This window comes from Leptinotarsa decemlineata, unplaced genomic scaffold, assembly GCF_025532065.1.
Source record: "Leptinotarsa decemlineata unplaced genomic scaffold, Ldec_3_MD MMD2_tig00000008_RagTag_RagTag, whole genome shotgun sequence".
NCBI classification, from domain to species: Eukaryota; Metazoa; Arthropoda; class Insecta; order Coleoptera; family Chrysomelidae; genus Leptinotarsa; species Leptinotarsa decemlineata.
In genome coordinates this window covers 3192171-3219598 of record NW_027412537.1, presented here as the reverse complement: position 1 = coordinate 3219598, position 27428 = coordinate 3192171, and the positions used below count along the sequence as shown (strand labels likewise).

The window sequence follows — 27428 nt, the reverse complement described above, 5'->3', positions numbered from 1 at the left end:
ACCATGCCCGCTAAATCCGCAATCAACTGTTGTTAATGTCACACTGTTTGTTACTAATAATAAATTAATTCATTCGTAAAATGAATAGGTAGGTATATAAGGAAGTAATTAAGCAACTCGTATTTGGAGGTATACATGTACATATAAATAAATCCTATTAAAATAATTCTGACATGCATATTGTTTTTATTTGCACATGGGCATCACTATACCTACATTTCTAGCTATAAACCTTCGAGGAAATGGTATTTTTACAATATCAAACGACAGGTGTACGATAAACTGATAAAGGAATATGAATAACTTTCTTATCTTTGCTCTATTTATCAAACACCTATAATGATATATAAAATATAGATTCTTTCTTAAACCCAGTGCATGAGAGAAAACTTGGATTTTCCAAATTACCTAGTGCAATGTATCCATATTATGAATCCGATTGGAGTGTTCTGCCTCCGGAATGTAACAGAAGGTAAGAAAAAATAATGCTCATTTTTAAAACCTTCACAGGTTAATAGAAAACTTGAAATTTACCCATGCACTTTCTGTTGTTATTGCATACTCTATGACTAGTTATCCTGATACAGAAGTTGAGCCCATATACCACTCTTATTCAGTTCATTTGGCTTTGTTCAACTCAAATTATTGAATTTAAATATCAAACTTTTTTACGTCACAAGTGATTGAAAATCGGATCCCACGTCGGATGACTATATGACGTCATAAAGCCGGCCATATTGCAGAATGTCAAAAATTTAAGTGGGATGGGATAAGGATGTTCTGAAAAATAAAGTACTTTGATTTATTTCCGAAGAGATAGTTCTTTATTTTGTTGTGAGTTATTTTTTGAATAAATTTGAGTGCTACATACTTTGTTCTCGTGACTTCTCATTATTTTTTGTCATCTGTCAAATTCCTAAGGTGTTCAAAAACAGGTGAATTTGTTGAGTGATTTTTATAATATTTGTACATGGTTCTGAAAAGAATTGAAATTGAAAAGTACTGATCAAACAAAAAGTGCGTTACATCATTTGGAGTCTATTTACATAAATGGATTTTTATTAAATGTGTGTATTGCTTTAACAGATTGATAACCTGAATTTTGCTGTGTTGTACAAGTTGAACAAGTAATATGAATGCTTCAGAGCATGGGTAAACTTAAAAAATTGTTAATTGCATGATTGTTTTTTTGATATGAGTTGGTTTTTAGATTTAACCCTGCTTTTAACATGGCTACTATCAAGCAAGTCGTTAATGAGGCTATCGAAAGAGGTATGTTGCCTTGTCAATCCAGTCTACTGTAATCAGTAGTTCTAGTGTAACACACTTACTTATTCATTTTCTATTCAAGTACGAATGCCTACTCCGATGCGACTTCGAGATCTCATAAGACAAATTAGGGCAGCAAGAACAGCAGCTGAGGAACGCAGTGTGGTCAACAAAGAATGTGCATATATTAGATCCACTTTTCGAGAAGAAGATTCAGTATGGAGGTGAGAAAATTTCTCTGTTTGCTTTTGAAAAATCTAAATATTTCAAATTGAATGGAAACTAGAGCTCAACTAGATGCCATGCAGTGAGAGACAAGACGGTCTCGTTTAGCAGGACAATGTTGAAGCTTGGCTTTCAAACTGACAATTTGTGTTGTTATAGTAGTAAAAAAGGCTTACAAAATTCCAGTGGCATTAATAATAGTGAGAATGTAAACACAATATAAAAAATGAAAATGTGAAACATTTTTGTTTTGTTTTTATGAGTTAACTCCCTACAATTGATATCAATACAGAATCTGAATCAGTCTTTCAATTTAATTATTACTGGATCTATGACAGTTGCAAAATGATTATATGTTTTTGTTACTTAATTTCTAGGATAATTGAATTTTCTTCTTTTATTAGGCTAATTACTGTTTTTTTCATCAAGTTTGGCATTTTAGAGCTTACTGGTGATTTAAGTTTATGACAAAGGAATTCAATTGCATTAAAAATATAACGCTATGGAGGATGTGTTAGGAATGTGTTCCTGTTCTGCAGTGAAATTATCACAAACATGAATAGCTGATTTTTTTGCAAAATATATCATTCACCAACAGAAAATTCTAAATCTCTGTTTTGTGTCAGGAACTCTTGACAATTATAGACTATGGTAAGAAGCATTATCCATAATTAGACACTATTGGTGGTATATTTGGATTCAGTTTATGATTTGATGATGGTCCAGTAGTAAATATTTGAAACACATAATTTGTATTAATCTTGATCCACTAAGAGTTTGCCGTTTGGCAAAATTTTGTATTTGAAACCAATAAGTTTAAAGCACATGTAGAGAGAGTTCAGCTGCATTTAATATTGAATTCATTCCTCACTGAGCATTCATATGAACATTTTTATGCTGGAACACATTTCAGATTTTCTGTATGTATCTCTTCATATTATATCTGCACTAGCCTCATTGATAACTTTACCACTTTCAATGCCACTTCACTTTTCCCTACATCAAATGAGACTTCCCATACAGCTGTTTTCAGCATCTTTCTTAAAATCAACTTCTCAGTTATAGCACCTTTCCTACGAAAGTCAAGGTTCTTCAAACATTCAAATACATTTTTTACTATATCCTTGGAAGTTAGGGTGGTTGGTGTGATTCCATCTTCTACACTGAATTCTAACCAGCCTCTGGAATCTACAAACTTATTTTCAAAAATACAACCGATATTCAAAGATCAGATTCAAATAAATTTGTTTTACAAGCTGTGGTAGTAATTTGCTACTTATAAGTTATCATTTTTTTCTATAAAAATTTAAAATCTCTGTGAAATTTTCAGTCTATTCTCATTCAAAATTGTACCTGCTGGTTTTATCTTACAGGTTCAAATTGTCAATTTGGTATATCTATTAACATACTTTACTAAATCTTTTATTTTTTAGGTGTCGAAATATTGCAAAACTCTTGTATATTCACATGTTAGGATACCCAGCACACTTTGGTCAACTGGAATGTCTGAAGTTGATTGCAAGTTCAAGGTTCACAGACAAACGAATAGGATATCTTGGAGCTATGCTGTTGTTGGATGAACGCCAAGATGTACATTTGTTGATAACAAATTGTCTGAAAAAGTATGTTTGTGAAGTTCCTATTTTATTTCTTTAAACTTGATATTTTCACTTCTCTAATATCTGACTATAAACGAACCGTTTTGAAAAATTTATTTCAAATTACGAATGTTTGATTTTCTTAGAAAGTAACAACTCAATTTCAGTGAACTCAAATGAAAGTCACTGATTTACTATTATTAATATTTTTCAGCGATTTGAATTCTACAACACAGTTTGTTGTTGGATTGGCACTCTGTACATTAGGAGCTATTGCTTCTCCTGAAATGGCTAGAGATTTAGCTGGAGAGGTAGAAAGATTGATGAAATCTCCAAATGCATATATTCGAAAGAAAGCTGCTCTTTGTGCATTTCGTATAATAAAAAGGGTTCCTGAATTAATGGAAATATTTTTGCCAGCTACAAGAAGTCTTCTTTCAGAAAAAAATCATGGTGAGGCTAATTATTCTTTATGATTTTATGATTATCAACTATTCCTCACATGCTTTTAAAGGACAACAGAATAATCATTCAAAATGTAAAATATTTTAAAACAAGGTCAGGCTTTAGCAATGATTCCATGAATTTTGATTAGTTTCACCTCATTTTGGGTGAATAAATATCGATAAAAAATAATTTATTCCGACAATGCATGAAACAAAAACATATTTCTTTTTATTTTTGATGGTAGTTATGAATAATTTCCTAAAATTTTGTGTACTATGTGGATATTAAAAATGACTTCTGCTTTAGTGCTTATTCAGCTACAAACAAACTACAATTCAGATGTCTTTTTAATCATGTTTCTCTATAGAACTAAATTATCCGTGGAAATGCTACAAGATAGTACAAAGTAATTGTCATGTTAGAGGTTTGCTGAAATTTTGTTATATTATCTAGAATTTGATTTCGACCATTAATACGAAAAAACTGACATTCCATTCATGTCAAAACTACTCTTTAATATTACATCACAAAATATTAAAAATATAAATTTGTTGGAACATTAATTAAGCCCCATTTTGATGCAAATTGTTTACTTATACTTGACAAATTACAGTACAGATGCATGAGAATACCACTAAAATGTTAGTGCTTTAGTTAGCTAGATATCTGCAAAAGACAGACTGTTCTATATTCTTTGAAAGACATATTTTGTGAAAAAGCAAATTTTTGTTGTTTTGGGTATTTATTTCCATAATCTGCAAAATAAACACTCTAGTAGAGTTTCTATTGATTTAGCTACGTTCATTTTTCAGGAAGATTAAATACCCAAAAACAGCAATAAACATAGACTGTTCTATTTTTCTATTATTCTATTTTCAATAGTAACTGGAAACTCCTCATGTACTTCAAAAATTTCATTTGCACCAATTAAATTCAAATACATTATACAAGATCAACAAATTCTTCATCTTATGAAGGTTTCTTAGATTGTACTCTTGATTGATGATAGATCAATCAATACAACGCTAAATTCAAACCATATCATTCCCCATTACTACTGTTTTGTACCACTGGTCAAATACATCTAATTTTGATATCATCTGGCTATCGTTTCATAATTTGATTCACTTTTTTTTAGGTGTCCTAATAACTGGTGTAACTCTGATTACCGAAATGTGTGAGAATAGCCCAGATACTTTAGAACATTTCAAGAGAGTAAGAAATTTTTTCAAATTCATTGAAAATAAAATCAATATTCACTTGAATTAATTACAATTTTTATACCACACTAGTTCGTTATTGCATAGGTACTGACCACAAAAAAGTGTACTTGCTTGGGGACATGAAGATAATAGTCAATTTCTGAATAACTTATCAATAACCTTTATTAATAAAATTACAATATTTGAAATAATAGTATCTATTATTCAAATATCTGTTTAAAATTGTTTGGTCGAATTGACATAAATCCTTTTTCATCAGTGATTCTTATTAAAAATTTTGCCTACATACTTTAAAAAAATTATGAATTCCAAATGAAAATTCACGTCCTTTCGATGAAATTTGGGAAACTACTTCGGTCTTCATTCTCAAATCCTTCAAGAAAACCCGTAAAAATTACACTCAATTGGAAAGGTGTGAATTCAAATATAGGTAAATCTACTTGATGTTTTTTTTTTTCCTTGAGTTCTGTTATCGGAATTTTTTGCATGTCTCGCTATTTTTTTAAAAAACAATAAAACTCTTTTATTTATCATTAGAGAGATACACATTTACTTGCTTCTTCAAACATAAATTTATACAATGTGTCCGTAAAGTATGGAACAAATTCATTTTTAGCTAAACAGGTCATTTTGAGAAATAATCCTGAAACACGTCGATTTTTGATGTTAATTTACCATATTTTAAAATAATAATCTAATATACAGGGTGAATTACGTTTGAGTAATGACGTCACCGTCATTTTTTTTAAATGGAACACCCCCATTTTGTCTCAATTTTCGGATTACTCTAGCTAAGCTGATTCCAAAAATATATCACATGTTGATTCCAATTGGTACAGGTTGGACAAAAATACAGTAGTTGTGTGTGTGCTAATAAAGTAACGCGTAACATTCTTTATTAGGTAAATTAACAATATTATCAAAAATACTTATTGTCTAGCGGCAATTGGTTTAAATGTAACACCCCGTAGTTTACTACATGTTTAGAGTAATAAAAATGAGCTGTTTCCAAACATGTTTGGTACTTGTGATCTAGCAGACAGAATATGAAAGAAATTATTTCTTATCTACATTTATAAAAAACATAGTCGTCTAGTTTTTTGTGAAATATCATTGCTTAGATTTAATTGGAAGTAGAAATGGAGTTAAGTGTAAAACAAACACTTGAAATACTTATGATGATTGGGTATGGAGACAGATCGCGAACTCAGATGGAAGTGTGCAATTTGTTTAATGATAAATATCCAGAAAGACCTATAAGGCGTTCAACAGTCAGTAAGCTGGAAACGAAATTTCGAGAAACTGGTACGGTTGCAAATGTACGCAAATCAGGTCGCCCCCCTACAAATGTTGATACAGCATTAGATGTTTTACTGAGTTTTGAAGAAGATGCACACACTTCTGTTCGTAAAGTTAGTCGCGAAATCGGTGTTGGCAAAACAACGGTACACAAACTATTGAAGCTTGAAAAATGGCATCCTTATAAAATCAAACTTGTGCAAGAATTAAATGAAGATGATCCCGAAAGACGACTCCAATTTTGCGAAGAAATGAGGGAAAAATGTCACCGAGACCCTCTCTTGATACAAAACATTATTTTTTCTGATGAGTCCACTTTCACGTTAAATGGTGAGGTTAACCGTCAGAATTGTAGATACTGGGCAAAAGAAAACCCCCACTGGATGCGTGAGCATCATACACAATACCCTCAAAAGGTAAATGTATGGGCTGGAATTGTACGAAATTGAATCATTGGACCCTACTTTATCGAAGGTAATTTAAACGGAGCAAAGTACCTTGAGTTTTTAAGGGGGTATCTCGTACCTATTTTACGTAATTTATTTCCCAGCAGACGTAATCCTGGAGGTTTTGATGAAAGTTTATGGTTTCAACAGGATGGTGCACCTCCACATTATGTTGTAGATGTTAGAAGGTACGTAGATAACATTTTTCCGAATAGGTGGATTGGTAGACGTGGACCCTATGAATGGCCAGCGAGGTCACCAGATTTAAATCCTTTGGATTATTTTCTGTGGGGCCATCTGAAGAATGTTATATATGAAACGAAACCAGCAAATATTGAAGTTGTACAAGTGAAAATTCGAACAGAAAAAAACAATATTACGCAAGAAACCATACACAAGGTTCAACAAGAATTTTTACACCGTTTGGGTTACTGTCAAATACAGCAAGGGCTGCAGTTCGAACAGTTAATATAAAGTCATGTATCCAGCATATTCTGTCCGCTAGACAATAAGTATTTTTGATAATATTGTTAATTTACCTAATAAAGAATGTTAAGCGTTACTTCATTAGCACACACACAACTACTGTATTTTTGTCCACCCTGTACCAATTGGAATCAACATGTGATACATTTTTGGAATCAGCTCAGCTAGAGTAATCCGAAAATTGAGACAAAATGGGGGTGTTCCATTTAAAAAAAATGACGGTGACGTCATTACTCGAACGTAATTCACCCTGTATATTATATTATCATTTTAAAATACGGTAAATTGACATCAAAAATCGACGTGTTTCAGGATTATTTCTTAAAATGACCTGTTTAGCTAAAAATGAATTTGTTCCATACTTTACGGACACAGTGTATACTGAAAAATTACTTGAAGTTCAATAGATTTTATGCCTCATCAAAACGTTTTGTTAGAGGTTGTTGACTACATGAGGCAGCGGTAACGTAATCCATCATAATTAGTAGTTGTCGGATTTATATGATCACATCCAATGTGATATATATATTACGTTATTTCAAGTTTTGTACATTTTTATGAGTACTTCAGATTGTAATATCTCAGTGAATACTCATCCGATTCAATCAAATAAGCGCCATTTGAAGTACAGTGAATACAATTTTTTTATTTTTGATCCTCGTTTTCCAGTTTTGTTTTAGCCAATAAAGATATTGAACAGATTTTGAGTTCTGAAAAATGTTCTGACAGTAAATTGATTTTTGGGAAAGAAAGTTTTTGGCTTTCTACTACTCCATCTGATACAAAAAAAAATACTTGCCTTAGGGCAAGTGTCTTAAGGCGAAACACCGGTGTATACCAGTTAGGGTGACAGTGTTCCATGTGAGTACAATTTATTAACATTCATTCAAGGTAGAACTCATGTGAATGATATCTGATTCTTATTCCTCAATAAATGTTTGATATACAAACTGAATAGAGAAAAGTATCTTCTGTATAATTCAGTGTTCATATAGAAGTATTTGTTTCGAAAAAAAATTTTTCTTTCGTGTAATTCAATGTTTATATGAAAGTAGCTGTTTCAGGAGGACTTTCTTTCAGTTTGTGTCTGAAAGTTACTTCTTTGCATGATCTACACATCCATGTATAGCGTTACTTATTTTCAAATTGATTACTTCCTTCCTTTCTTTGGAAGATTCTCTCATCCATTTTTTTTTTGTATCAGATGGAGTAGTAGAAAGCCAAAAACTTTCTTTCCCAAAATTAATCACTCCTAAAAATATAACCCTTTCATTTCAAGTAAATTGATATTTTGCAGTTGAGGCAAATTTTAGGAATTTTCTTAAAGATTTGGAAATGTGGATTGATTCAGTTTCTGAAATGTAATACAAAGTAAATATGTTTTCATCATAATAAGAAGTATTACTGACAAGTTGAATAAATCAATATTCAAATTTTATTTAAAGGCGGTAATATTTCTGGTAAAATTTAACATATGATATTAATTTTGACTATTTCTCAGAAATAAAATCTTCAGATTTCTTGAAATATTAAAATTTGCTAATTGTGAATGTAATAACGGACTAGTTTGACATAAAAATTTGTCTTCACCGCGGGTATTAATAGATATGAATGCCATGGATCTTCCATACTTTTGGGCCAGAAGCCCCCGGTTTGTAAGATCATCGCCTTCAGGGTATAAACATCTACTTTATTACCCTGGTACATATATATCTTTAACTTTGTTTCAGATTGTGCCAAATCTTGTACGCATTTTAAAAAATTTAATTCTAGCTGGATACTCTCCAGAACATGATGTGTCAGGAGTCAGCGATCCATTTTTACAGGTAAACTTTCTGGACTATCAAATGATGTTTAAGTGTCTTAACGTACTTTTAAATTTATTTGAACATTTGATGAGAGAGAAAGTAAAAAAACTTGATATTCTAGGTGAAAATTCTAAAACTACTAAGAGTGTTGGGTATCAATGATGTTGAAGCATCAGAGGCAATGAATGATATCCTTGCACAAGTAGCAACTAATACAGAGACTAGTAAAAATGTTGGCAATACTATTTTATATGAAACAGTTTTATCAATCATGGATATAAAATCAGAAGGTGGACTGAGGGTAAAGATTCTTTATTTGTTTTTTTTTGCATTTAAATTTTTTGGTTTTTAACAGGTTCTTGCAGTGAACATTCTGGGCAGATTTCTTCTAAATAATGATAAAAATATAAGATATGTCGCCCTCAACACGCTACTGAGAACGGTCCACGTTGACACTTCGGCTGTTCAGAGACATCGTTCCACAATATTAGAGTGTCTCAAAGATCCCGATGTTTCTATTAGAAAGAGAGCGATGGAGTTATCATTTGCCTTAGTCAATTCACAGAATATAAGAACCATGATGAAGGAATTACTGGCTTTCTTGGAAAAAACAGATGCAGAGTTCAAGGCACACTGTTCAAGTTCGATAGTATTGTCAGCTGAGAAGTATGCACCGAATAAAAGATGGCATTTAGATACCCTATTGAAAGTTTTGGTTGCGGTAAGTTATTTGACTACTCAATTATTTTATTTTTATTTATTTATTATTTATTATTTGTTCAATTACAATGAAGTAAAATGCCCAAATGAGCGTAGAACATGTCAGTGTAATAAATATACAGTTAAAAACATTTAAAAATTGAAATCAATTAAATGTGAGACATTTTAGCAGGTAAAATCTGAAGGGATGGTATCTTTAAAATATTCATCAGTTGAGTAGTATGCTCTATTTAGAAGAAAGTTTTTAAGTTTATTTTTGAGTGTTGTTTTAGAGAGGCTTTTTAGTGCATTTGGAAGTTTGTTATAGATTTTTATTAGAGTATACGGTATATTTTTCTGAATATAAGTAAAATTAGGAATATTAGTAACCAAATCTGCTTTATTTCTTGTTGGGTAGATGTGTGCTTTATCAAAGTCATTAAAAAGCTTTGGATTGCTTTTAATAAACATTATGCTGTCAAGAATATACTGACTGTATAGGGTCAGTACTTTCTTTTCTATGAATAAAGGTTTACAGCTATCAGTTTGTTTGGATTTATAAATAATTCTAAGGCAACGTTTTTGAAGTGAAAAAATTTTTTTAACGTTCACAGATGCACCCCAAAAAATTAAGCCGTATTTAAGTCTTGAGTGGACTTGTGCATAATAGACAGACATTGACGCTTGAACATTTATTGTTTTAGTGATGACTCTTAGGGCATAGCAATGCCTTGCAACATTTTCTGACAAAGTATCCAGATGAGATTTCCAATCCAGTCTAAAATCTAGCTCAATTCCCAGGAATTTTGAACTTTTACTAGTTGTTATTGTTGATTTACCATCCGAAAAAGTATAATCATTTTCAGCTGACTGTGAGAATTTGATTGCCTGTGTTTTATTAGGGTTCAGCTTTAGGTGATTTTGTGCAAACCAAGCTTCCAGGGTACTTAAAGCATTGAACACATTTCTTTCCAAGTCATCTCCATTTTGTTCTTCAAGGATAACGGTTGTGTCATCAGCAAATTGTATAGTGTTTAAGTTGTTGTCCATTTGTAGTTCATTGGTATAGAGAATGTACAGCAATGGACCTGGAATTGATCCTTGTGGTACCCCTCTAATTATTGTTAGTTCATCAGACCTTATAACCTCATTTGTGATGAGACATTTTTCGACCACGTACTGTTTTCTATTATATAAGTATGATTCTATCAAGTTAGCTGAGGTTCCCCTGATTCCATAAGCCTCAAGTTTATTTAGCAATGTTTTATGATTGACATTGTCAAAAGCTTTTGAAAGATCTATGTTAATCATTAAGCTATGTTTCTTGTTGTTTTGACTATTTATGACTGAACATAAAGCTTGATATATTACTCTTGTTGTCGATTTACCCTTTCGAAAACCGTTTTGTGTATCACTTAATAGTTCGAATGTTTCAAGGTAGGATATAAGGCGATTATATATGATTCTTTCAAAAATCTTACTAATATTTGATAGTAATGCTATAGGTCTGTAATTTTTTATTTGATCCTTGTCACCCTTTTTAAAGATTGCTTTTATATGAGCTATTTTTAATTTGTCAGGAAATATTCCTTTATTAAGCATCATGTTTATAATAATTGCTAGGGGTGTTGATAGTTCACGTGCAACATATTTCAAGAGTTTTACTGGGATTTCGTCATAGCCAACCGATTTTAGATTTTTTAGTGACATTATTGTAGAGATTACTTCATGTTCAGTTGTTGGTGCAAGAAATAGGGTTATATTTATTGGATGTAAACTTGTATGTTCATTTGTTGTCATGACGATAGACTTAGGACATTGATTTATATAGAAGCTATTTACTTTGTTTAAGATTAATTTTTTATCTTTTTCTTCTTTATCAATATTTCTTAGAATTGAAACGTTCTTCTTTTCTGTTTTCCCTGTGTACTTTTGTACCAATGTCCACACTGCTTTCCCTTTATTTTTTATGAATGTTAATGTGCACAAAACTTAGTATAATGTTGTTTCACCTGACTAGGCAGATTTTATAAAGCTGTTTATATATCAATGGACTGACTGTCTTACTGTGTACCAGTGTTTCTAAGGGCTCCGTACTGGGTCATAACTATTTTTGATTATAATATTAATGACTTTCCAATGGTCGTGCTGATCACTGAGATGGCTCTTTTAGTTGATGACACATCAGTAATTAAAACAAATTCATCTTCTCTCAATCTACAAGAAAAAGTCAGAGAAACACAATCGGAGGCCAATAAATGTCAGCTGACACAGCACTCAAGAATATATTTGACACAAGACCATCGATAGATTTTTGTTTATCGTGTCGTCAAGAATACACAAGATAAGCTCATCAAGCAAAAACTTTTTTAATGCTTTTTTTCACAACTTATAAATGTGAAAGCTGGATTTTCAACACTAGTTTACCTTAAAAATAAATATAGAAACTGACTTCGCACTAAAATTTTTTCACTAAATAGGCGATACCAAAATATGCAGTAATAATAAAACATTTTTACTATTATTAAATTTCCATTATTTTTCCTAATGAAACCAGCTTGGGTTTAAAAGCATTAAGTGGATCACGAAGGGGCAGTGTGAAAATCACTGGCCATGGCGTAACAATGTTCGGGAAACACTGGTGTAGACAATGAGGTTTTAATATATGTGCCATAGATCATTGATATTTTTTGTCATTTGTGTTATGCCACTAAGAGTCAATATTTTGGTGTTTCTTGTTGATATCTTCAAAGCCAACTGTATTTCTGAGTAATCCTCCTTATATAGTTGGATTTGTATGTCCAATTGTTAGTTACTTTTCAATCCTGCGAAGTGAATCTTTTTATATATTCATTGTATGTAATGCATTGATTACATGTCATATATTTTTGTAAATTTCGTATCATAAGTGATATAAATGAAACAAAATATTTCCAGGCTGGTAACTATGTTCGAGATGATGTAATATCATCCACAATCCAGCTCATCTCGGAAACTACCAGTCAGCAAGCTTATGTTACACTACAGTTATACAAGGCGTTATCGGAAGACTTGCAGAATAAGCAACCTTTAACACAAGTTGCCGTATGGGCGATAGGTGAATTTGGTGACTTGCTCTTACAAGCACCTATAGATGAAGAACATAACATACATCCACCTACTGAAGAAAAAGTTATAGAACTTTATCAAAAACTGCTGTGGTCCCCTCAAAATAGTGTGATTACAAAACAGTATACCCTGTTGAGCTTGACAAAACTCAGCACGAGATTTAATAACACCAATGAGTAAGTCTATGATGTTTGATACTATTTTGTTTCAGATTGCGATACCATGATTATTATTTTTACATATTGTCACATCGACACTCTAAGATGTCAACATGTATACCAATATTAATTTACTACAATCCGCTGTTTGTATATTTGTCCTTCAACCTTTACGTACATTTAAATACGAATTGAAATATGCTAAGAACATGGTGATGCCGAATTTTCTATGCAATATAATAGGAAAAGTTGCAGAAAACTTATGAATTTTTGTAAGGTATTAATTGAAGGGGTATGTTATTCCTAATATAACTAGAAAAAAATAAATTGAGTAATCCCGATTTCAATAATTCAATTATTCAATAATAAAATTGAATAAAGTTGCATACAAAACCAATTTTGTCACCTCTATTTCGGTTGACGCCCCTACACAATTGTGCCATGGGCAGTTGCCCTGTCCTGGGGCCTGCTCTGCACAATACATTTTATTTCCTCATTCCAATGACTGTTTTCATAAAAAAACAACCTATCAAATTGTGGTGATATAATTGTAGATATAAGTGTAGGATATAATTTTGATTATATAGATTTGATCTAGTAGAATGCACAATAAGTCATGTACTTATATAATATATGTTTAGTTACTGAGTTATAAAAAAGGACCACAAACTGTTTTTTCCTTTTCAATATTACCCAATGTTTTAATACTCTAATGGGCATCTGCAAATCGGTCCATCATTATTGAGCCTTTATACACTTTATTTTTACTTAGACACAAGGCCAGATTTAGATTCGATAATGCCGTAACCAGTTTGGATATTCTGAGTGCTAAATATGATTTCCGAATACTAGAGGGTTTCACTGAAATACTATTAAAACGAGATATAACAGTGATATAATAAACTTCAAACCTTTTTCATTCATAACAAACTTAAAATCATTTTTATTTATAATAAACTTATTTCAAGTTTGTTATGAAAACCATTTTTGTTCATAACAAACTCAAAATTTCGAACGCTGATAATAAAAAAAAGGAAGTTATTTTTAAAAAAGCTATACACATGCACTCATTATTTAATCTTGTTGAACAAAAGAAGTGAAGAATTATATTGAACTAAAATATTTTCTTTCTTGCCTTTGCCTTAGCAAAGTTACTAAGGACATCAAATGATAAACTGCAAAGTTTGTTACTTTCTATGCACATGAGACTAATGGAACATATTTTATCTTGTACCATTGTTGTTCTCAATTCGGTTTTTATCTTCTTCAGTTAGAAAAAAGATTTCTCTCCAGAGACATCTGCTCACTCAAAAAATTGTTTTTGGGGACCTCAAAAAAAGTGGGCCCTAAGCTAAAGCTTGTAAATCCTGCCCTCGGGAGACAGTTAGGAATCACTCGTTAAAAGGTAAAACCTCATTAGAACTTGGCTCGCACAAGTTTCGAGTTTTGAGAGTTGTCGTTTGTAGGGGAGCGACAGCTGGTTAACGGAAAAACAGATTTTTTGCAACAGATATTTTTTGTAATTCTATTCTCAGAGTAATATTTTGTTTTAGTAAAATCCATCAAATTATAAGCTCTTTCTGTTCGAGTTTGCACGTAGAATTGCAGCAAAGAGGGGCAGAATATTCTCAACTTTTTGGTAAATATTCACACTTAAGGCCTGCCTTATTGGAGAGAATGCCACCAATGGAAGTAGTTAGGCAAGTCGACAATCAAACTAATGGGGATATTAGTGATTCAGAGCCTAGATCAACAGAAGAAAGTCCACAACATATCGTAAATAGTGACTCGGTGAGTTTTGTATATTTTCATATATTCTGGAGTTGAACGTTTTAGTTGAACAAGTGATTCAACATGTTTTGGGTGATCTTTACGTTTTTATGAATTCATGTTGAAATTTATGTTTTAGAATGCTCTTCTGGATCTGTTGGGCGGTACAGAAGGACTAGATGACATTATCAAACCAAATTCACAACCTTCACAACCAGTCTCGCATTCAAACAATCAAGACCTCTTAGATTTATTGGGTTTGGATATATTACCTGTGGCGCCATCTGGGGATTCTGGGGGTATTAATAGTCTAATAATGGAAAATAACAATCCCAACTTAGAACCAATACTGAACAACCAAAATACTAATTTCTTGAGGGATGATTTACTTGATGACAGTAACAATATCGATGGTGAGTAATTTTTATTCATTCTAGCTGCAATTAATGATTCATTTATGTATGTGTGTGTATTTATGATTAGCTAAAATGTTTCCGTTTCTTATTCTTTCATTGTCATTCATCGAACGAAATGAGAGTAAGAACATTTCATTTCATTTTATTTATTTTTTCAGAAAGGAATGTGCCTACACTAACTGTCTACAACAAAGACGGTTTGAAAATAGTCTTTTCTCTGGACAAAGTACCAGATAGTAATACTTTAACGATAAATGTTACAACAACCAACCACACGCTTTCGAATATGACTGATTACCTATTTCAAGTAGCTGTTCCTAAGGTGAGTTATTATTTAATAAACTGTTTGTTGTCATTTTAAAATAACGTATTGTTTCAGGCATTCCAATTACAATTATTATCACCATCAGGGACATTGATCAGTCCGAATGGTCAAGTAACACAGGTTGTCAGGGTAACCAATCCTAGTAAGGTGAGTCAAATAAATGAGGTCGATAGAGAGAGAGAGAGATATACATTTATTATCTGAAAGATTGAACAATCTTGTAGATAAACAAATTAGGGCTTAAAATCTAAGATTTATACAACTAAAATAACTTCACATAGAGTGAGATTGTTAATTGAAAACAGTTTTTTTGTGAAATTATCATATGATAAATAAAAGTTGAAATATAGCTGTTAGTTGGGAATGTATATAATAATATAAAAAAACGATGAATGAGGCAATAAAAAACACACTCCTCAAAACTCTAGACGATCCTCAAAAAACTCTTCAAGCGAGTAATACCCTTTCCTTGCTAGGATAACCTTCAAGTCCATCCTGAATTTCGCTTGATTCACACTATTAGTCAGGGTAGCTGGCAGCTTATTATATATTTTTATTCCCGTGAACGCAATAGAATCTTTAACTAGGGTGGATGTTGGAATGGGCAACTTGAGATGATGTGCTTGTCTAGTACAGTGACTTTTTTCATTTTGGAAGGAACTTTTATTTTTATGTACCAGATAAGACGTTTCTAAAATTAATAAGGAAAATACAGTTAAAATTTCTTACCGCACATATTTCTGATTGCTCGTTTTTGCAATACAAACACCGAGTTCATAAGCTGTTTGCAGCATACACCCCAGAATGATATTCCATACCTCAAATGAGAGTCAATCATGGAATAATAAGCATTTTTAGCTTATGATAGGTTATGATTGTAAGTTTTTACTTGTCAAGGTAAGACAGGGTAAAGGTAAATTTTAAAAATGTCTTATTTATTTGTTTCAGAATGTGTTGAAGATGAAAGTTCGACTGTCATATATCATTGATGGAAACCCAATGCAGGACCAGTTCGATGTGAACAACTTTCCTATCGACATCTGGGATTGACAGAGGAATAACGGATAAAAAGTTAAAAAAGTTTTCTCATATTGTTGAATATTTATATTTATAAATATGTGAGTCTATTTTCAGTGTAGACATCCATATATGTAAATGAGAATCATATTTTCTATAATTAGATTTAGTTATTTTTTAGTGAGACTACACCTGTACATAATTTTACTATTGAGTACTTAATGTTTTTTCCATTCCTGTATTTTCCATTGTATAATTTTATATTTGACTTTATTTTCTACCTGTTAATTTTAACAAGTTATTTATTTTGCAGCATGCAACTAATCAAATTATTGAGATTCTGTGTTATATATATATATACATAAGTATTTTCACCAATGTGATCTTTATTATCTGGCATCGGTTGAATTTTATTTAAGGCTTGTTTTGTTATACAAGTTATTTGCGTCCATAATATTACTAGGCCAATAAATTGTAAATAATATTGAATTTGGTTGTTTTTTTTTCACACCATGTGTGTGTTTGTGTTGAATATTTTCCATTGCTCGATAAACTGATATTGGTTTTGCTTGAGAGCAGTCTAACTTCCCATTTCTTTCAAGTATCCATAAACCATTACAGCTTCATGGGCTGGTAGTGTTTTTCCTCGAAACATTTCGTGACATCTACTCCAATAATATTGTTTGCTCCATGCTTGTTACATATGTCTGGATTAAGTTTATTCTCTGTACCTTTGTTGCGTTACAAGTCAGTAGCCTTGTAATTGTTCTGAGTCGATCCTGTCTCTGATGAAACTTCTCTGTTCGACGTAGGTTTGCGAAATATCGTTTCGGAAATTTTAGATAGATAGATTTTATTTAAACTGCATTCCAAACAAGTTTACACCCTATTATATGTATACAGTTAATGTCATGGTACATAAAATATATGATTTTAAAATACACGGAATAAATAAACACCCAAAATTACGTACAAGAGAAACAGGTATATATGGCACATTTTGTTTTTCCAAACGACTACCTTATTTCTAATTCATCACAGCAAAAAAATCCAGACTTTGATGACTTATGACTAGATCTTTCACTTGCCTAAGGCAGTGATTGAGTGGAGACTCTTGATCGGGTGTCTACATAGAAAACCCTATTGCGATTTCTTGGACTAGCACCAGGGACATGAAGATTGATCACACTGAGGAGTTCAGGTACATTCATTATCTGATTAAATATGTTGAATATAAATAGTACATCATTCAAGCTTCGACATCTGGCAGGGTTGGCATGTCAAAATGTTCTAGTTGAGTCCTATAGGAGATTATAGAGAGAGAATATTAATTTTTTTGAAGTAGGTGTACCTAAGTAATTTCTTCTGTATTTTTTCTATCATCTCTGAATGAAATGCTGTTTGTTGAGGCGTATTCGAGCTTTGATCTGACAAAGGCATTGAATAGAAGAATTCCTAGTTCCCATTTGAAATCCCTGGCGTTTCTTAACACAAAACCATCACGTACAATATATTCTATGTGATTTCTGAAGTTGAAGTTACTATTAAATATGACTCCTAGATCTTTGATTTGAGCAACTTTTTCCAGTTTGGTGCCATTTATTGAATATTCTGTTGGAGTAATAACATTTTTCTGTAAAAAAGACACAACTTTGCATTTACCCTCATTCAGCATTAAGTTGTTCGTCTCACAAAAGATAGTGATAGAATCTAAGTCTTTCTGAAGGTTTTCACTGTCTCTTTCATCGTTGATGGTTTGGTATAGTCACCTATATTGTTAATGAACATTATAAATAAAAGTTCCCTGAGGAATGCCAGAGGTTCGTCTGAATAGTGTCGACCTTTTTTTATTGAAAGCAACAAATTGATCTCTATCTGATAGATATGCGACTTCACTAATGTTATCATTGATTAACTCATTGAGAATTTCCTTAATTTGGTGATGAGAACTCCATGGTTCACTTTGTCGAATGCTTTCGCTAGGTCTGTGTAGAGTACATCAACTTGTTTTCCAGTATTTATCGAGAGTGCTAAGTTATTGCTGAACACAATGAGATTTGTGTTCAAAAAGCTGTAGCTGTAGAAACTGTCACGTTTCGAGGTCTGTTCTTTGCTTTTAATTTTATTCTGAGAGAAAACGTCAAAAGACTGCTTCTCACACATGAAAGGTTTACAAAGAAAAAAGTGACAATATAGGAAATAGCAGTCAGTAACGGTTTCTCGATGGATATTGTAGATGATATAATAAAGAAGAAAAAGTTTAGGTTAAGAATGAACTAAATCTCGACTTTAGAAACGACGAAAACAAGGTAAATATATCTTAGTTCCTACCACATACTAGGGATGAAGGTGGTATTTAAAAACGAGTCATACACTACAGAGCCTTTCAGGAAATCCAAAGAACAAAGTCGACAATTCGGAAAAGTTTGGAATTTACGAAATTAAATGTAAAGACTGTGAAGCAAAATATTATGGACAGACTAAAATAACTGTTAAAATAAGATATAAGAAACACTTGGCACACCTAAAATATGGAAGACCTGAAAAATCAGCAGTCGCCCATCGTTTTGCAACAAAACTATTCCATAGACTTTTAGTTCATTGATGTTAGACAAGTTAACAACAGGCATCTAGATGCCTATTAATGAGAGCGTAGAAATAAGTCATATTTACCAGACTAGTAGATAAGGTAACATTGTAAAATTAATTAAGGATAAATAAGACGCAGGTATAAATAAGGATAACATTGTATGTGTATGATCACTTGGAGATTGAAACACGTGTCGAGGTGTTACAAATAACGGTTTGGTGTTGGGATAAAACTTCAGTAATATTTATTACTACACCAAAGGTTTCAAACAGTGCATCACAAGTATTTCAATTAGTGTTTAATAAATATTACTGGAGTTTTTTTCCCCAACACAAACGTGCTGGGTTGAATTTTTTGGTGCATCGTCTTTTGACTTTCCCTCTAACACATGATAGGTTCACAAAAAAAAAGTACAATACAGGAAATAGCAGCCACTAACGGTTTACCGAGGGGTATTGTAGATGACATAATTAGGAAAAAAAAGAAGTTTAGGGTAAGAATGAACGAAATCTCGACTTTCAGAAAGGACAAAAACCAAGATAAATACATCTCAGTTCCATACCACCAATATACGAAGAACTTTGGAAAGATTTTCAAGGAACTAGGTATGAAGGTGATTTTTAAAACAAGTCATACACTGCAGAACCTGTTGGGAAGTCCAAAAGACAAAGTCGAGAATTCGGAAAAGTCTGGAATTTACGAAATTGAATGTAAGGACTGCGATGCAAAATATTATGGACAGACAAAAAGATCTATTAAAGTGAGATATAAGGAACACATAGCACACTTAAAATATGGAAGATTTGAAAAATCAGCAGTCGCCCATCATATTTTGCAACAAAACCATTCCATAGACTTCAGTTCTTTAAGATTAGTTAGACAAGTTAATAACAACAGGCAACTAGATGCCTATGAGAGTGTGGAAATAAGTAAACATAATAATATTAAGAATAACGACAACGGACCAATACCAAATAGCATACTATATAGCTTGTTGAAATAATATTGTTGGGTTTACTGATTACTACAAAAAGACACATTGTAAATATATTTAGATAGGCAATATTGTGAAACTAATTTTATATAGCTGAAAATTGTTCTATATATAGCTGTAACATTTAAAATACATATAAGGACATATTGTAAATAATAGAAAGGCCAATTGTAAAATTAATTTAGGGTGGTACAATTGTATGGGTGGTATTACTGATTACCTACCTGTATGATGTACCTGATTAGTATAAGTAGCTTTAGTTTTGAGTAGTTATTAGTTTTATCTTCCTCTTGAAGATGATCACTTGGTGATCGAAACACGTGTCGAGGTGTAAAAATAACGATTTGGTGTTGGGAAAAAAACTCCAGTAATATTCATTACTACACCAAAGGTTCCAAACAGTATATCACAAGTGTTTAATTAACTGCACAAAATAAGATAATGAATAATCATACTTCTTTAAGAGCCAAATACTTACCACAAATAATTTTTTGAAACCCTTTCGCTCAAGTCTAATAACAGATAAGGCTTTTTTTCGAGTATATCTCTCTTTTATATGATGTTGAGAAAGTTTGTAAGGGAGCGGTTGAAGGGTCTATTATTGGGTTTAACGAAACACGTTAGTTTCAGTACTTTTGTTCTGGTGTGACAGACATGTTTTAATTGGTTCATGTTTGAAAAAAGTTCACAGGAAAAATAATTATGAGGACGAAAAGTGTAAAGCTTTCACATCACCTCACAAATAAATAATAATTTATGAACTTGTTGACATCTAAAAGTAACAGATGCAACTTGTATTGAAGAATTTAGGTTCAAAGGATTTGATATTGATTTGGGTCACCTTCAGTTTTTGTAAATTATTTCCAATAGATGGTGTATCAAATACTGTTTCAACTGCATCGTTAAAGCATAGTATAATAAAGTACCTACCACCGACAATGTGAAAAATTTGCCATCGTCGTCTGAATTGAAAAATCTGATTTGATACTTTTCCTAGACCAGAACGAATATGCATAAAAAACCTGGTGTTTTGACAGATTCGCTTTTGTTTTGTCAAAAATTCTCGACGCGAGAAGTTAGATTGATTCAACTTTGTACACATACTGCTAGATGGTGCAAGAATCAGAATCTGTCGCGCGTATTTTTACCTTATATACCTTTATAGGGAAGCGCATATAAGAACCACCTATTTTCATTTTTTGTTTCTTAAAATATTCCGACTTGAAAACTCCAAACCAAAAACCATTAAGTCGACTCCCACTACTTTCATTCAAAAATTCACAAAGTTCTCGGTGACCTCAAAACAAAGTGAGGAGCCAATTTCGTTCTTTTACCATAGGCGTGCGCTCATATAAAAACGAAATTTAAGGTTACTTAGAATATTTTGTGGTAAATTACTTATAACCAACTACAAAAACTAAAAACAATAATAACAACAGCGAATGAACTGAACACAATATCAATTTCCGACCGTTTATAACTAATCCGATGTCCGTGGTACCGTCAAATCCTTCGATGCTACAGCACTGAACGCGTTGGATGAGAATCTCATCCTAAGAGCGGTTGAAGGTCGTCGGCAACTCGGGCGGATCATGTGGTTAGATAGCCTACTGATTGTATTATTCTACTGTGCCTAAGACATAGATTGCATTTACCGCTTTTTCAGTTAGTACTAACCTTCAAGAAAAAGTTGTTGAAGCTTCATGATATTTCACTCATAAGTTTGTGAGTTATTGTGCTAAGAGTGACACTACTTTTGTTATTTTCAAAACAATGGATTGAAAACAATTTCGTGTTTTATTTTTACACTGTTTCTTGATTGGAAAAAATACCGTTGGTTTGCTGACTTCAAATGTGGTCGTAGAGACACCGATGATGCAGAACGCAGTGGACGTCCAAATGAGGCAGTAACACCAGAAAACATAAAAAAATCCACAAAATCGTTTTGAATGATCGAAAAGTGAATTTGCTTAAGTTAGCTGATATTGTAAAGATACCAAAAGAACATGTTGGCATTATATTATTTGACTTTGAGAAAGTTCTGTTCAAAGTGGGTGCCACGAGAGCACACTATTTGTTTATAAATAAGAATGTTTTGATGATTCTGAGCAGTGTTTGCCCAAGTTTAAACATAACAAACTGAAATTTTTGGGTCTATATGACAGTGGGTGAAACATGGATGCATCACTTCACTCCGGAATCAAAACGATCCTCATCTGACTGGAGAGCATCTCGTTCAGAGCGCCTGCAAGCGCAACAATCGGCTGGAAAGGTTATGGCCTCGGTATTTTGGGATGTGCGATTATCTTGAGAAGGGAAATACCATCAACGCGGTTTTTTCTTAGGTCCGGGACTTTTCAGCCCAGGTGTTACATAAGAGAAAGTCAGAGTGCATTGCACACTATGAAAAATATTGTTTAATAATCCTCCGTACATTTGTTCAATTCATTTCCAAACCATGTTAAGTTCATGGCGCTTAATCATAATGCTCATAGTAAATCCAGTCTTTCGGTTTGGCCAAATCCATAATCCTCCGAGATGGTTTGTACTTTAAAGCACTTGGAGTCACTGAAGATTTTGGCGAAATAAACGAACTCGACGTATCTTTAATCTTTGGAGAAATTGATTTCGGTTGTGCCAAATTTTTTATTCTTCTTGTTGCTGAAAAATATTGACGAATTCTAGTCATTTTGTTGGGTGAATGAAAGATTATACCTTTGTAATTCAAGGTAGATTTTTTGATAGCCCAATGACTGTCATCGCAGTTTTCGCTGTACCTTCTTTTTGGTTCTGCTAAGTGTGAAATAGTATGAGAAAGCTGGTTCGGTGCAGTTATAGGTCTCATCTAAAAAAATATTTGACACCCTATAACTAACTGATCTCTTTCTAGTTAAGAACGACACAATAAATATATTTTATTACCTGAGCATTTTTCTTTCCTTTCTTTTTTAGTGTTGGTTTCTTTAAAATATCTTCTGCATTAATTTTTCTGAAGTCGTCAGGAATATTGCTACCTCGATTGCCTTTCAAAATAGATTTGGGCATATTTCGAGTTCACGAAGAATTTGAAAATATTTTTTCGTGTAGTTGTCAAAATTGAGTGACACTGTCGGAATCATTATCACGGACCAATAGCTGGATATGTTAGATGTCCCCACACAAATGTGCGATTAGCTTCTGTTGGTGACTCCGTGGAATGCGTTGTTTTCGTCAATAGTTTTGCCCATCTTTGCACTTGGCTATTTGTCTTAACGTGATGTCCGCGATTATTTTTGGGTGTCATGTTAACGAATCCATTTTATTTTCGAGTATAGATACATAATCGTTAACATTTTTCAGAAATATGTTCAATAAGATTTTCTTATTTCGATTTTTCATGTAAACTCATTTTATCATATCTGAAATTAACACATTTGCTGTTCTATCTTATAAATATGAAACTCATAAAATATTTTCGTTCGAGGAGTTGTGGTGTGGCCCCAAAACTGTCCTCATTATTTTTTGTTCAACGAGCGAATTCGGATATACTCATGAATCTCTAGGGGTCTGAAATCGTTGACGAAATAATAAAAATTGGTTTACCGACATACCTACTTAATATATTTTGATGAAATTGAAGTTATTATCCTCCAAACAACCTTTGAGAGTGAAAAACAGACAAAATGTGGTATGAGGTGGTATGAGGTGGTACGTATAGCGCAGTCCTGAATTTGAATTTATTTTTATTTATTGAATTAGGATTCCGTAATATACAGGTTAGCTAACTTAAAATATAATATAATCAACAAAATTCATATAAATATTACAGCTTTATATACATACATAATTTGAACTGAACAAAAAATTTTTCAATTTCCATCATGAATATATTTCAACAGTTCGCTCTTGAAAATCTTTAATGATAGAGTAGATTTAATTGAATCAGGTAAATCATCGAATTGGACAAAACCTTTAAAAAATAAACTGCTCATACTATTTCTTGTATTTGTTCTATTTATATGAATGTGACTGTTTTGCCTAGTAGAATGGTGATGAATGTCCTTATTGAAAGTTATTAATGATAGCAAGTATGGTGGGGTCATTTTATTTAATATTTTATAAATGAAAACCATGGAACAATAGAATAATCTTTTGGATACTGAGAGCCATTGTAGAGCAGATAGCATGGTAGAAATTGGTGTATACCTATTACATTTTAAAATTATTCTCATTCCTCGATTTTGTAGTTTTTGTATTTGTTGCACTTTGTTCAAATTAAAAAGGAATAAAATAGATGCACAATAGTCAAAGTGTGGTTGGATTATTGATTTATATACCATCATTTTTGTATCTCTTGGTAGGTTATTGGCGATTCTTGAGAAAAAATATAATTTTTTTGCAATCTTTTTTTCAATATATTCGAAGTGGTCGTCGAATGATAAGCAATTATCAAGTTGAAATCCCAAATACTTCACTGATGTTACTATTTCTATACGTTCATCTTCAATTTTTATATTTTTGTTGTTTGTATTTACTTGATTATATTTGAATTTAGTAGTAATCATCATTGCTTTTTTTTACGTTAAGTTTCATTTTATTGGTTTTCAGATATATTTCCATTTTCTCTAGAACTTTATTCATTCTGCCAACAGTTTCTTCTAAATTTACTCCAGTACAGGCCAATAAGGTATCATCTGCAAATTAGTTGATGAACTCACAGTCTGTAAATAATTGAATATCATGCAGATATAGAATGAATAATAGGGGACCAACCACACTATCTTGTGGCATTCCTATGTAATTTGTTATATATGATGAGAAATAATCGTTCACACGTACTCTTTGTTTCCTATTTGATAAATAATTACTTATCCATTCATAAACCGTATACTCAATCCCATATCTTCTTAGCTTCTGAAGCAAAATACTTCTATCAATCGTTTCAAAAGACTTTTTGAAATCTAAAAAGACAGCTACAACATATTTACCTTTATCTGTTTCATTAGTGAACTGTAGTGCTGTTTCACAAGAATGTTTTTTTCGAAAACCAGATTGATTGCTTAACATGATTTGATTTTTGTCAATAAACTCTAATAATTGATTATATACTGCTATTTCTAAAACTTTCTCTATTGGCGGTAAGGTGTTAATATGTCTAAATTCACTTGCTTTTATAGTGTTTGTAACTTTAGGTATGGGTATAATGGAATTTATTTTCAATAATTCAGGCAATTGACCATTATGGAGCGATGTATTGATTAAATTGAGGATTTTATGACCAGCTGTTTCAAATACTTGCTTTAATATTTTAGAATTCAAGGTTTCATGGATACTACGTTTATTATCTAATGACCCAATTATATCATTCAATTCTCAATACCTTGGACTATAGGTTAGATGCTGTTTACAAAATATAGGTTGAAAGTTTCGGCCATGTCATGTTCATCTTTTTTAGTACTTACTTCCTCTTCATCTTCAAATTGGATTAGGTTAGGAAATGTACGATCATTACTATTAACAAGGGTTTTTAAGGTGTTCCACATCAAATGAGAATTATTCTTGTATCTGTCTATTTTGTTATGATGATACTGAACTTTCTTCATTTTCAATGAGTTAACCACATCGTTTTTCAATTTTTTTAAATTTTCCCATCTAATTATTTTTAAATCTTCATCTCCCACCGTAGTCATGAATATTTTATGGGCTTCATCCCGTTTCTTAATTTTGATAAAAACTTCATTGTCAAACCAAGGAATATTGCTTTTGAACTTACTAATTTGTATGGGAGAAATACTATTGACAATATTTGAACACTTTTCGAGAAATTCTTCATAAAGTAAATCAACATCTATAGAGTTTAAAGACCAATTACAAGAAATGAGCTTATTCTTTAATTATACTCAAACTATTATCATAAAGATTTCTGTATTTTCTTATTGAGCTTTTTTTGTTAGATTGACTATAAAGAGGGAATTGACAGAAATAATTGAGTGGTCAGTAATTTTTGGCGTTAAATGAACATTTGAAACTATATTATCGTTATTAGTCACTGAGTAGGCTCAGTTAATGTTTGATTTATACCATAGGTTGTGAAAATATTCTTGATTTTTTTGTATAGAAACTTTCTTCTAATAAGTTCGAATTAAAACCACCTACCAGAATAAAGCGATTGTTAGATGACACAAGAGTTACGTGGTCATAGTTCCCACGACACGGCCATTCACACGGAAATTCAGCTGAGTAAGAGATATTCCAGGAATTCTTTATCTCGACATGCAGTTAGCATCCAGTTAACATTATATTAATTATCATTCTGTTTGTAGCTCTCGTAAGAGACAGTCGTCTCTAGTTTGTAAAATAAATTCTTTTTAAAAAGTTATTTTCTCGTTCCAATCATTTAATTCAAGCTTCTCGCAAACATCCTCGAAATCTTCTAAAAAAGTTGCATGAGAACTAGAAGGTGAATGATATAAACATCCGATCAACCATATTGAAGATTTAAAGTCAATTTTAACAATTTTACACCAGTAGTTCGATTTCAGTATGAACTTCTTAAAAATAGAAAATTCGAATTTTTTATTTATAGGTATACATGACAACGCCACCAGTATGTCTGTTTTTTGAATCACAACGGATGCAAGTAGTATAAGTCCATTATAAGTCCCACATCTTCAATATCCTCAGTTGTTCTGGTTTCACTTAATGAAATTACTTTTGGATCATAACAAACAATACTTTCTTGAATTTCATCTTTATTCATTCAGTAGGCTTTGTACATTGAGGTATAAGATATCACTGTTCAACTGTATATCAGGGTTATTTACTGGTTTTTTCTTACATGACTAAAATTTTTGTTTCTCACAATTGTGGGCTTTCCATTCATATATTTGATGGTACTATTGTTATCCCCTGCTGCAATCATTTCATCCAATTTAGATTTCACTTTACGGAAATAGTCCCTTTGTTTTAGAGTTTGGTAATTAGATATTTTCAACTGGGTATTTTTATCAATTGTTTATTCTTCAATATATGTCTGGCATCATCTTGTGATTTGAAAATAACCTTGATGGGCCGATTTCTGTTAATTGTTGGTTTTCCCAATCTGAAATGTTTTATTTCTTCCTTATTGACGTTGAAGTCCTGCAGTATATTATTCATGGTTTCTCTTTCTTGTGCTGATCTTTCAGTGTGGAGGTTTCCCTGAGGTTCATTCACATTATAAATGGTAATATTGGCCGCTCGTGATTGTTTGTCTATAATTTCTGATGTTAGATCTTCACTTCCAAGCAAATTAGATTCCATGTCAGAATGTGAGTGGGATACATTCATGTCATCAATTTTTTTTCGCAATTTTTCATTTTCCTCTTGAAGTATTTTATTTATCTTCATAATATCACTTAGCTGTTTTATGAGTTTAGGCATTTGCTTAGTATTATTTCTACATTGATCACAGAAATATGTAATGCATCGATCTGATTAAAGGAAAATAGCTCTAAGTTCGGTACTTGTAAGTTCAGTACATGTTGAATGTACTACATCATTGCAGCAGTCACATACGACAATGTCTTCCC

General features: G+C 32.0%; 2 protein-coding genes across 7 annotated transcripts; one reads left to right on the top strand and one right to left on the bottom strand.

The window, feature by feature from the left end:
• Window positions 1–303: 303 nt before the first annotated feature.
• On the top strand, window positions 304–16783 carry AP-1gamma (Adaptor Protein complex 1, gamma subunit). 6 transcript variants are annotated; one of them, XM_023156737.2, is made up of 16 exons: window positions 367–472; window positions 1087–1152; window positions 1211–1272; window positions 1352–1493; window positions 2928–3116; window positions 3307–3545; window positions 4678–4754; window positions 8724–8819; window positions 8923–9102; window positions 9157–9522; window positions 12438–12784; window positions 14320–14557; window positions 14676–14949; window positions 15111–15274; window positions 15332–15424; window positions 16226–16783. In XM_023156737.2, exons 2-16 carry the CDS (start codon window positions 1133–1135, stop codon window positions 16325–16327), a joined length of 2589 nt encoding a protein of 862 aa, XP_023012505.2. In that variant the 5' UTR covers window positions 367–472; window positions 1087–1132; the 3' UTR covers window positions 16328–16783. The 6 variants fall into 6 exon arrangements, with proteins under 6 accessions (XP_023012501.2, XP_023012505.2, XP_074026976.1 ...); XM_023156736.2 differs by lacking the exon at window positions 367–472 and adding an exon at window positions 687–834; XM_023156733.2 differs by lacking the exon at window positions 1087–1152 and having other exon boundaries at window positions 304–472.
• Window positions 16784–22268: 5485 nt separating this feature from the next.
• On the bottom strand, window positions 22269–23003 carry LOC111502606 (Testicular haploid expressed gene). The gene is made up of 3 exons (XM_023156716.2): window positions 22801–23003; window positions 22594–22723; window positions 22269–22539 (listed from the first exon to the last, which is right to left on the bottom strand). Exons 1-3 carry the CDS (start codon window positions 22921–22923, stop codon window positions 22355–22357), a joined length of 438 nt encoding a protein of 145 aa, XP_023012484.1. The 5' UTR covers window positions 22924–23003; the 3' UTR covers window positions 22269–22354.
• Between the last annotated feature and the right edge of the window lie 4425 nt (window positions 23004–27428).

Excerpts from the sequence above, each read along its gene's own strand:
- AP-1gamma (XM_023156733.2), top strand. The coding sequence starts at position 417 with ATGTATCCATATTATGAATCCGATTGGAGTGTTCTGCCTCCGGAATGT. Across the intron at positions 473-1,210 it reads CCTCCGGAATGTAACAGAAG|ATTTAACCCTGCTTTTAACA; the intron begins GTAAGAAAAAAT and ends GTTGGTTTTTAG. Across the intron at positions 12,785-14,319 it reads AGATTTAATAACACCAATGA|TAAAATCCATCAAATTATAA; the intron begins GTAAGTCTATGA and ends ATTTTGTTTTAG.
- LOC111502606 (XM_023156716.2), bottom strand. The coding sequence starts at position 22,923 with ATGCCCAAATCTATTTTGAAAGGCAATCGAGGTAGCAATATTCCTGAC. Across the intron at positions 22,724-22,800 it reads AAGGAAAGAAAAATGCTCAG|ATGAGACCTATAACTGCACC; the intron begins GTAATAAAATAT and ends ATATTTTTTTAG. Across the intron at positions 22,540-22,593 it reads ATCTACCTTGAATTACAAAG|CAACAAGAAGAATAAAAAAT; the intron begins GTATAATCTTTC and ends AATATTTTTCAG.